We start from the raw sequence: 11787 nt of genomic DNA on the forward strand, positions 1-11787 counted from the left end.
ATAGACCCCTACATTCCCCTTATGCCTTTTCCTGCATTCGATCATGGCTGTTAAGAAATTTGCAATAAAAACAAGCATTTGCAGTGCAATGGGCCCCGCATTTGCTCGAGTTAGAGCTGTTAGCGTTGTAAACTCCTAACCGGACTTTTCTTGCCACATAAACTGAAAATTAAAAGTAAAACAGTTTCACATAAGCGAGCCGACAGCTGCCATGAGCGTGAAGGAGACACACAAAAGTAAACAGAAGTTTGCTCACAGTCAAACGTATCGGCAAATGTGCAATGATCCATGTAACCAGCAAAAGTGCAATTATCCTTGTGACAGAGTTGATATCATGCAAAGTGCTTGACTACTGCCCAGCGAGATTACGCTGCGTATGAAATAAAAATAAAAAGAAGTCCAGAAGCTGTGAGGAAAACATGGAGCCTCATATGTTTTCAGTAGTTTACCGGTGCTCTTGAGGAGGGCTAAACACTGGCTTTTCACTAATGAAATCAAGCGAATTCTAAAAGCCAAGCCCACGAACCAACCAAACTGATGGGCGTGGTTAAAAGCCCACAGAGAGATTACAACAGGGACCAAAGCGCTTGCGCGCTCGACCCTAAAATCTTTTCCCTTGTGCTCCCAAACATCTGGAGATAGATCAATGCCGGCCTAGCCCCATCATGACAAGTCAGTTGTTAGCTTCAGATTTTCTGACAATCTGGCTGGCATATAATATTTGAATACAGTATACGACAAGCAGGGTGCATGGAAGGAGCCTAAGGGGCTGTGGAAAGAGAGAGGAATGCGGATTGATAGGGTACTGAGGGAAGACCCAATATTTTGTAAAATTCCTAATATTTTTGACGACTTTAAAAACTGAGAGGGAGAGAGTGTGTGTTTTTTGTCTGGATGTATGTGACAATTCCTGGGCCGCAGGTAGGCACTCATTATTTCAACACTTAATGCAGCACCTGGGCCCACATATGGGGAACTAATATTTCAACACTGTGCCGAGGTGTGGGGATTCATCATGTCAACATTGGTGAAGTCTATGTTCACACGTGTGGGACTGTATTTATACAAATATCGGTGCAGCATTAATACAGGATTTTCTTTTTGCTTCCTTGATGCTCTTTAATAATGGCCTGTTCCTGCTTGTAACCTGTCATCCTAGCCCCTCGGCCTGCCTGTGCATTAATTAAGAAATGCTGCCAGGGCAGTTGGGGCTAAGTGTAAACACTGCAGACAGGAAACACGTCACCTCGATTCCTGCACCTCGCAAGCTGGAACTGGTTGTGTCTCCTATTTCCTTTTTGCCTGAAGGTTAGCCAGAGGCGGCTCTTCCACAATGGCCGAGGAGCGTCGCCCCCCTGGCTAAGAGCCAGCAGCAGAAAAATAAAACAATACCTGAAGATCCTTTTATTTTTCTGCCGGTGGCTCGGTCGGCATGTGAAGGGAGGGGCATGCTGGACCTCAGGAGGTGGGAGGAGGGATGAGGAGAGAGTGCACTAAGTGTGCAAATGTGCTTGGCCGGTCTAAGACGGCCTTCCAAACACACATGCGGACTTAGGTTCCTCCAGCCTGCTGTGTAGACAGCCGGACTGGAAAAAATGCATAGGCCCCAAGGTTGGGTCTGAGCAGCAGTCCGAGCCACTCAGATCAATCCTAACACGACTTTCATGCTAGCTTGAGCATGCAAACAGCACCAGGATTGCTGGGCAGCCTGTTTCAGAACAGGAAAGGAGGATGAGTGAGGCGGCAAGAGAGGACAGCAACAGTGTCGAACAGTAAGTTTTAAAAAAAAATGTATTTACCCCTCCTCATCCCCATCATCTCCCCACCTCTCCCCTTGATGTTTGTGGTATCCGCCGCTGAGGTTAGCCCAAGGTTGGCAGGGCAGTCTATGGCTGGCAGCATGTGAGTGAGTACCGGGCTGCAGCTTCCTCCTGAACGCGACGTGCTCCAGAAAGGCCTTCACGCCCATATAAGGCTGCATGGGGCTCTTGCCAGTGCACATGTACTCCATAGTGCAGCCTCCTAGCACATCGTTTTGAGACAAAATCCATTATTTTTTAACTAACTTGAATCTTTTGTGTTATGTCCCGTCAAGTCTGACGGGGAGCTACAAACCAAGTGGAGGGGGGTCACAACAGGTTGCTTAGGGGTTGCAGTTGCAACACCTAGCAGTCCGTTAGTGACGTCCACACATGAAACAACACCACTGCTCCCACAGAAGCACACATTATTTTCAAGATTGTTTGCATCACACATATGGCAATACAGTCCAGTCTTACAAGTTACCTGAAAGAAAAGCTACGCACCTCTGTAGGTCAAGGAGAAACAAGATGAATAGAGGCACTAACACTGGAATTGCTTAAACAAAGAAAAGAAAAAAACATTAATCAGACTATGTACCTAGGAGTCAAACTCTGGGACCATATTTTTGAAGGCATAAGAACACTCCCTAACCTCGTTGCTGTCCTTAAAATTCTCAAAACAAATCTTTTCAGACTCATGTTCCATTGTTCTGATTTAACTAATCAGTTACAAATCCCAGAAATATTTACTGGATATATAAGAATTTGTCTGAAGTTGCTCTGTAAAAATGCGTGATATACCCCATTGTACGAGTGGCTTTGGTCATACTGTAGTAATAATGATAATACTAATCATAATAATGATAATTATGATATCAATAACAATAAAAGAAAATAATTAATTATTATTTGTATTAATACCCATGGAATGCTTCAATGACTATAATAATCACAACAGTACTGATTATCATCATCATCAAAATACAGTATGTGTCTCATTACCTTAACTGTAGCATCTCTTAACATCTGGGAAGGGTGGTGATTCTTTTTAACAAGCCCACTCCCATAGAGGATCATCTGGATAAATTCTAGTAGCCGTGTGATGCCTTTAAATATGGTATTAAATTAAAAGTAGATCTTTGGAACTATTTGTACCTACCAACGGGAATATTCATGTCTATACATTGAACATTTATAGAGGTTTATGATTTGAATTGCGTACATGGGAAGGAATGTCCAGGAGTGGATATCAAGGCTTCTCCTCATCCTCGTTGAGTTTGGGTCATAGATTGAGATGAATAAACAGCACTAGGACAATATCAAATGAGTTTCTGTGTGCACTACTGTTTTAACATGTAGGACCAAGTATTATCAGTCTGGTGTAGAGTAAATCAAGAATGTGAATCAATGAAAGAGCCACCGCAGTGGAAAATGGAAACAAATATTTTCTCATTAGTTTCTCTGAGTACTTAGACATTAGTCCGGACTTCAACCCAATGAAAACAAATAGATTAGCACATGGAAGAGAGAGATGTATCATGAACATGTCAGGTAGTAGACTGACCATCAACCCCCACCCTGAGTCACTTTAAGTAGTTATGGATTCTTACCCTTACATCCAACCCTTTATGTGCCCAATCTTGGACTGACCATGAGTCTCCAAGCTTAATCCTCCATTGGGAATGAGATATCTTTTCAGAGTTCACAGCAGTTGCAAGTCATACGCCATCAACAACGACATGCATCAGCACTCCTAGGGTTCCAAAGAATCAAATATAATTTGTTGTTATGAAATTACAGCCCTATATATCTCTCTAGTGGTGATGTGGAAAGTGACTGTAACAAAGCTGGAGCAACTACCAGCACATTATCAACACACAAAGTGGAAAAAGGAAAGACTAACAACTTTTTTCTAAAAATATTTAATTTAAACATTAATTATTAAACAATGTTACTGTCATAATGTAAATATCAGAGTTAAAGGTTGTCATGCAAAGTATTCATTTATCCCTTTAGATCAATAATTCTACAAAACAATCTACTCCTCTTGCAGGGTTACACATAACATCACATGCAGTGAAAATGGCATAGAATCCATCTTGAAATTACATTTCACACAAAACAAAGTCATCCATCATCTGTGGCGAGGGAAAAATGATCACATCTGTCAAAAGATCCTAATTATTTGGCTAACCATGTACCTCCAATTCCAATACATAGGCCCTCATTTATGGGGTTTGGTATAGAGGAGTACAGTAAGTCACATTTCTGCACTTTCCTACACCTAAGTAAAAGGGCAGGAATGCAGTGTATTTATTCAATACGGTGCATTCCTGTCCTTTCTCCCTTAGCTCGTACCATTTTGGCAGCCTTTGCAAGGGTGCCTGTATTGGTAGGATTGTTTTTGTGCAGCACACCTGGAAAGAGGAAAAACCAAGGAGAAATAAAAATATTTCTCCTCATTACGCCTCACCTTGGGAGGCGTAAGGTTTTGGCGCATACCCAGTTTTACATAGATTTGTAAATCTGGGGAAGCTTTAGAATCCATGGGTGTTGCGTGGGACCACCAACCGCAACACCCATGGAACGCCTTATGAGCGCACAGTAAGGCAACGCCGTGATTTGTGCTGCCTTGCCTTACTCCATATCTATGAAGCCCTTCAAAGCCACACAAAGTGGCTTTGCGTGGCCTCATAGATATGATTCTTTGGCCTGTGTTACTGGAGCGTCACAAAAAGTGACTCTATGGCTGCTCAAAGGGTTTATAAATATGCCCCATAGTTCTTTGCTTGGTTTGGAAAGAGCTTATTGTGAATGCCCAAAACACCTATCATCTCTCAAGGATTTTCTCCTACCGGTCACACTCCTGCTCTCCCACTTGTACTAGGTATTTTCTTCACAGAATGGTACATTCCCTAACGTGGAAGCAGATCTTTAAATGTGGCAGTTGAAAAACTCTAGAATAATTTCAACAATGTCCTAGGTCAACTAAACAACTCTACTAATTTTAGGCATAAATTGGAACATATACGTACATTTCAGGCTTAGGTAGCAAGATGACTTCTTCTTAAACCATTTCAAGTCAACATAAGAAGTCTTTCCCTGCATTCTACTCTTGTACGTTAATCATATTTATTTATCCAAATAATGTTTATTTTATTTTCTCTCCTTCGTGGTATACATTTTAGCCTTGCTGTGTTTCTTTCTTCTCATTGTTGATTTTCTCTACTTGCTATATTAATCAGATTGTGGTAATGATATGACTTGTGCATGTTTTGTTTTCTACACCTTGAAGTAGGAACCCTGGCTCAGTTTCTGCATTTCAAGTAATAAACAATAAAATACAGTGTAGCAAACAGCAACATCAATGGGCACTCTTACCTGCAAACGGTAACTCAAATTCACAATGATGTAAGCATCTTTGCTTCTAAAGGTAAACATTTCTCAAGGGCGTGCTAGCTCCAGTGTTATTCAATGTTTCCATTCTGCTTTCTTCGTCTGGTCCTCGTTGGTTGACCTTCCAAACAAGCTAGCTTTCTTATAAGAAGACTATAACACTTTTATAACCTTGACACAGCTGGGATGGCAGCTTCAGTGGTCATCTGTGAAGGGGTTTGTCCCAAGAACAAGAGTCTCACTCAATACCTGATACTCAGTACTATAGGAGGTTCCAAGGTTGTTAGTTATTTCTCTCTCTCTACACTTTAATATGTATATGGAGCCTCTGGGAGTTCTAATCACCAAGCCATGTGTCTCGCTTTAAAACTGTGTGATTGAAACCAAGTTTCATCCATGAAGAGATTTGAAAAGTCACAAGCACACCCTAATGTAAATTAAGAGTTGGGTTGAGGTATTTTCTTGCAAACAAATCCCAGTAATACAGAGGGTCTCATGTAAGCTGCAGCCGGAGGTCTCTAGTCTGCCAGGTTGGCAGAGGCTCTGGCCTTCATCCCTTTATGAGGACAATCCCACAAAAGTTGGGATTCCTGCCTGTCTGGCAGGGATCTCCATTCTTTCAGAAATGTAAACATTTAATTTCACTAAAGACACTGATGATACTGCGTGGGTGTCATGTTTTTAACCTGCTTAGCATGTGTTTCAGTAAACCAAAAAATCTACAGCCCAGACAAGCACGTTTTCACTCTGCACATGAGGTTGATAGTTTTCCTTGCCTAAGACCATCATGCCTCAAATGTAGGTCTTTAGAAGGGAAATCCAGTGATATCACCCTGCTCTCAAAATGCATATAACTGTCAGTGAAACCTTGTGGCCCAGTGGCAGAAAGACAACCAGATGTATTGTTTTCACATGGAAAGGCATCTGAGGCTTCATCAGTAGAAACCCTGCAGTTCCCCTATCTCTAAATTGAGTGGGGGAACCATGAAGTTTCCTGATGCAGCACCCATTATTTTTAGCAGACAGACCACATCTGATGACCAATAAATGAGGCCTAACTACTTTTTATTTTAGTAAACGTAGTGTCCTTCCTGCTTAACTGTTGACCATACTTCACGGTTGGCTTTGTAAAATTGCTGGAAATTGTTTTTGAAACCCACCTCAGCTTGACCTGCACTTCCAAATACGGTTAAAACTTTCACCATGTATAGGTAAAAGAAAGTCATATTCCTTTACATAATTTCCATCCACAGTCTTAGCTGTGGTCCTGTCCAAATTGTACTATGGTAAGCCGGCCAGCTTTCTGGCAGTCTACTCTCTACGCTGATGGTGGTCCGGCATCCCTGCAGTAAGACTGGTGTTGGACATATAGGAATTTCTTTACTTTATCCGAGTATTGAGATACCCTTTCTGGTTTCTTCTATAAGCTCACATTTAAGTTACAATGACATGTTTCATTAAAAAAACAGTTCACAGAGGGTCCCCATCATAATTTCACCTTAAGCGGGTTCCTTCACATAAATACACCATTTTGTAAGAAAGCAAAATGTGAAACACTGTTTTTTTTATAGAGACTTTACTTTTTGGATTTGGACTCCAATGAGCTCTAAGTGAATGAAAATTATCTTCTTTACTTTTAAAGGTTACAAACTTGGCTTTTAAAGTAGTCCTGAAGACCCAATATGTTCTTGCTGAAGTATTTCCCTATCATAGGAACTAAACCTTTCTGCTTCATATTTTGTTTTTTCTTTTTTGTCTTAGCCCTTTCATTTTCAAATTTACCCTTCCTAGATTTCCCTTTTTCTGACTTGTTTGTGCTATCACTAGTTACTGTCGCTCATTCCCTTCCACTCATAACTTTGGATGTCTATTCTCTCTTTAAATTTGGGCCATGATCACCCCGCATCCTCCTCTGCCTAACCTCAATCTTTGGTACCTCTTTTTCTTTCTAAAAATACATTTCCAAATGCATTTGCTCATAGCTACTTTTAATGCTACTGCAGCTCTTGCACAGTTCCCCTTTGCTCGCCATCAACTTCAAGAGTGTGAGAAATGTGTACTCCTTGCCATTCTTCCCTTTTAAGCACTCATCCCACTTTACCTAACACACGTTAATTTGATCCTATTTTTAGAAATGTTATTTTGGTTTCATGATGGATTTGAATGGAGCTACGTTCATGCTCATGACTAGAATGTGTTTCCATTGTTGAATTTGTGGTGCACTGAAGCAGGGGCACAATACTCTCGTGACGTTGGAGTAGTGCCTGGGCGAAGTGAAAGCAACAAAGTGGTACAAAAGGAACTTATGAAAGTTGCACGAGCACAAATGAGCATTTCCTGGGTCAAAGCAGCTTCGTAAATCTTATATGGTAGTAACAGGACATAAAACAGGACATATCTTGATCTCCTGTCAACATACAACAAAATAACCACTTTTATGCAGTTATGGTTGGTTGATAATTATATTACGAAAAAATGATGCAAATGTGCAAATTGTCTGCAGTAGCCTGATATAAACATGCTTTATCTGTTTTTTAAGATTGTTATATGCTGTCTTGATTGTTATTAAAATATACAATAATAAATACTCAAGATCACTTTTTCTATTGTTTTAGGTTTTAGTTGGAACAAGATTCTGAAACGTCGAATCCCATAGTTCTTCTGAACCCCAGACGCACATTCTACCTGCACGATTTTGTTCACTGTTATGTTTGTAAGGATGAACCTAGCTGGCTAGCTGTTGATCTTCACTATGCAGAATCTTTCCTTTTGCACTGTGGATGTTTTTGTAAGGCTACTATGGTTTACTGCATCCCTAATAGGGACTCCGTGAGAAGAGGCAGTTATGTAAACCAAAAATGTGTGCAATATGTCTATTCTGTGTATCCCTCGCTGTCTTTTGAAGGCCGTAGAAAAAAAAACTGTGGAGCCATCGCATTCATTCTATATTGTTGTTGAAGCTGAAGAAAAAGCCTTACTTCGCCAACCACCTCCCCCAAACACACAGACGCACTGCAGACAGACATCCTCTGGGGAGCCCAAGTCTGATCCCCCTTATTTGATCAGGTGATGGTTTTTCATGGCCTAATACCCTGGGATGCATGGTATTAGGAGGTGAACAAATTCTTACTCTCATTACAAAAGGTGTCACCATTTTGGCGGCAATTGGCCTGCTGGTAACAAAACTAAAAGAATATATTTGCATCAAGGGCATTTTTTGCAGTGTTGCTAGAGAATTAAAATCCAGTTAAGGTGGAGAGGAGAAAAAACGCTTTCCTGTTTTTTATGAAAAACATCATTTCCGTTCACTTACATGATCAATAATGAGAGTCTGCCTATGCATTAATGATTTAACAACAGGCGGATTAAAAGGAGGCGGAGTGGGTCCTGGTAGCCCAGTATACCTGGGAACCTGGGTAACAATATTGTATTTGTGCACAATAGTTCCTTCTGTTTAATTAAGGCAAAGAATCTATTTAACTTGAGAGGTGCCAACAAATGGAATAAAACCTACCAAAAACACACATCCCTGTATCAAGAATTTCGAAAAATGAATAAACTTGTATTATGTTTATACAATAAATTAGAATAGGACAAGTAGGCTCTCCATGTGACGGTGCAACGGTGGTGCTTAGTAAGATAATACTTATAATTATTGAGCAGCATTTGATGTGTGCTTTTTACTGTTACATACGTAGTTCAGTGAAAGGACTTGAAATGCCAGCTGTCGTAGCACTTCTCCTACCACTGGCGGAGGCTCAGTAGAAGTAGACTGGATTTTTAAGATTCCTGTTGGCACCCCTGCCTACGGTAGGACTGTTTGCTGACTGTAGGCTTGCAGATTCATGTGTGAACTTTCCATTGTTGACCTCAATGCATATGAAAAGGGAGCAAAAAATGCTCATCTACTTGTTCAGAAACACCACAAATATTTGTTGATTTGACCCTGTTTTTAGTGAGTTGTGTGCTTATTCAGTTGATCACCAGGCATTTTTTGTGGTTATCATTGTCTTCTTTAACAACACATTATCATCAGTTTTCAATCAAAAACGACAGTTGGGCTGATGAAAATTAGACCGTTTTTATATAAAAGTTGTTTACACTAGTCTGTCAGAAAAACTACCCAAAGTAAAAACAAGAGCTTGTAATTGCCTCGATTCTCTTAACTGGTTTGATGGTAATTCCTTCCTTCCTATAATTGTAATTCTGCGAGAGCTTTACAGTGGACCAAACGTATAATCTGTGAACATTGTGACCAGAATCAAGACCATTAAGGTTTTTGCACAAGAGATGGACAGACAAGAAGAGGACATTGAATGCCAATCATATCCCTTTGGTCATCAATAGTGGCTAGAAGTCACCACAAGGGCACTTGTAAAAAAAAAAAAAGATAGAGAAGGAGGAAATGAGTTGGATTTATAAGTAAAATATATAAAGTTCATAAATATATATGTGAATACTTGATGTTTTTCAATAAAGCAGTCTGTACATACTTGGCGTCCTTGTTTTGTAGAGTGATGAATTAATCCTTAGCCAAAGACAGCTCGTAAACCAATCAAGGGCCTGATTTACAGGAAACTCGCTCAGCTCGGTGGTGTGACAAAATTGGCAGCACTGCCCGGCACCAGTTTTGAAATGCAAGGATGCACCGTATTTACAAGAATATGGTGCACCTCTGCATTTCCCCCTTCGCCGGCGCTAAATTAAGCAGCCTGTGCCAACGCAGGCATCCTTGCACCATAGTGCAAGGGTGTCTGCATTGAGGGGTATGATTGTTTATGTGCAGGAAGGTGTCCCTTTCTCCACATAAACAATCTACAATTACATTTTGCTTCTTTTATGTGTGCTGTAGAATGCAACACAGAAAAAGCAAAAAACGAGGAGGAATATAAATATTCCTCCTCGTCGTGCCATGCTAACGCCACCCCTGGGGTGGCATTAGATTTTGGCGCTGTCACAGATTTATTCATATGTAAATCTGGGGCAGCGTCAAAAGCAATGGGTGTTGCAGTGGAATGCCCACTGCAACACCCATTGCACGCCCCTCTGATGGAGAAAACTGTGTTGGAGGGTCCTATATTTACAAGGAGTTGTAAAGCCATGAAAAGTGGCGTTACACCTCCTTGTAAATATGGAGAAGTGGTTAGCGCCACCGAAGCGTCACAAAAAGTGATGCTTCGGTGGCTCTACGGCCTTGTAAATCTGGACCTAAAAGTTCAGTGTGCTTTCTGCTAACAAAATGTAAAGAAAGTATTTTCACAGTGGCGGGCTCAACTGGAACTCAACATATACTAAAGCGGATTTATCTGCAAACACATATGATTCAAATTTCTTCCAGGATTTCACTTAGAATAATTGAGCATTACTTCCCTCTCCCTTAACACCCTTTGCTGAGAATGTTACCCAATGCTAACAGCTACCCCTCAATCATGTGCCCTCTCTTAAAATTACAGCAGATTTCTCTTTTTCACATTCATGTTGAATTTTGAATACAGCAGAACAATAACGTTTTATGCCAGCATTCTAAGCCTTCTGGGTGGCTGTGTAAATCCCAAGAGGGTGAAATTGAGATTGCATTAAAATGTAAATTACATTCATCACCTCAGTTCAGTTCATCTTTATTTCGGTTGTACAAATACGACCATAAAACACATAATAATACAATAAAATTAAAAAAATACAAAAGCTCATAAAACATGGATAAAAATTACAGAAGAACTAAAAAAATTAACGCAATTACACCTGCGCATTGCACATTTAAGGATAGACCCAACTCCACAACCAACTAATTCATCAGGTACCATGCGCAAATAGAGGTAGGCTAGGCGGCATTGTAAAAAACCCTTACTCTTCAATATAGGCAATAAAAACTTATGTCAATGGAGCTTAAAACTCACAAAAGAAAGTAAAATGGAGCAGGGTCTGTGGAGAAGCACCATCACAAGGGCACATAAAAATACTCTTTGGATCATACAGGCCAAGAGGAAAGCACAAATTACATCTAATTGAACGAAGACGAAATCTGATAATAAGCACCCTTTCCCACACATTTTGAACTAGCAATAAATAAGACTCGGGCCCAGGATACGTCCTAATCATAAGGAAATCCAACACAGACATTTTAATCAGTTCAATGGTTTCCCTTTTACCAAACATACATTTATTAAATTCCACCTTAACCCAACGCTTATCAGATTGCCTTAGAAGCTGTGGGGAAATAAAAATCTCTGGGCGTCCCACAAGATGGGCAGTGCTTTTAATGTAGCATAACCAAGGAAAGGCCTGACCAAAATCATACGCCAAGGAATGAAGAATCACCTCCCAGGGAAGCACGCTCATTGGTCCAGGCAGAAATCCACAAAAGTAGCAGAGCAATCTTAATACTGTCTCCTACATACCCAAAATCTATTTTCTTCTTTGAGGCATCATGCTGACAAAATCCCCCTAAATTGAGGCCCGTACAATAAAACTGGAAGACATTTACGCCTATACATCTTGAGTAGGAGAAAATAGGCTTGTTTCCAAACCTTGCCGAAAACTCAAATGTAGCACCAACTGCAGCATTGAAACGTGAGCAGAACCTGGAAAT

The 11787-nt window shown here is 40.6% G+C and overlaps 1 protein-coding gene across 1 annotated transcript in view; it reads left to right on the top strand.

Moving 5' to 3' along the window:
• The window catches only part of LOC138288315 (chloride anion exchanger-like), a 355789-nt gene extending 346099 nt beyond the window's left edge, over positions 1 to 9690 (top strand). Inside the window, exon 21 of the mRNA XM_069229825.1 lies at positions 7814 to 9690. Coding sequence (XP_069085926.1) covers positions 7814 to 7837 — 24 coding nt within the window. The 3' untranslated portion in view covers positions 7838 to 9690. The remainder of the gene's footprint in view (positions 1 to 7813) is intronic.
• Positions 9691 to 11787: the final 2097 nt, after the last annotated feature.

This window comes from Pleurodeles waltl, chromosome 4_1, assembly GCF_031143425.1.
Source record: "Pleurodeles waltl isolate 20211129_DDA chromosome 4_1, aPleWal1.hap1.20221129, whole genome shotgun sequence".
Classification (NCBI taxonomy): Eukaryota; Metazoa; Chordata; class Amphibia; order Caudata; family Salamandridae; genus Pleurodeles; species Pleurodeles waltl.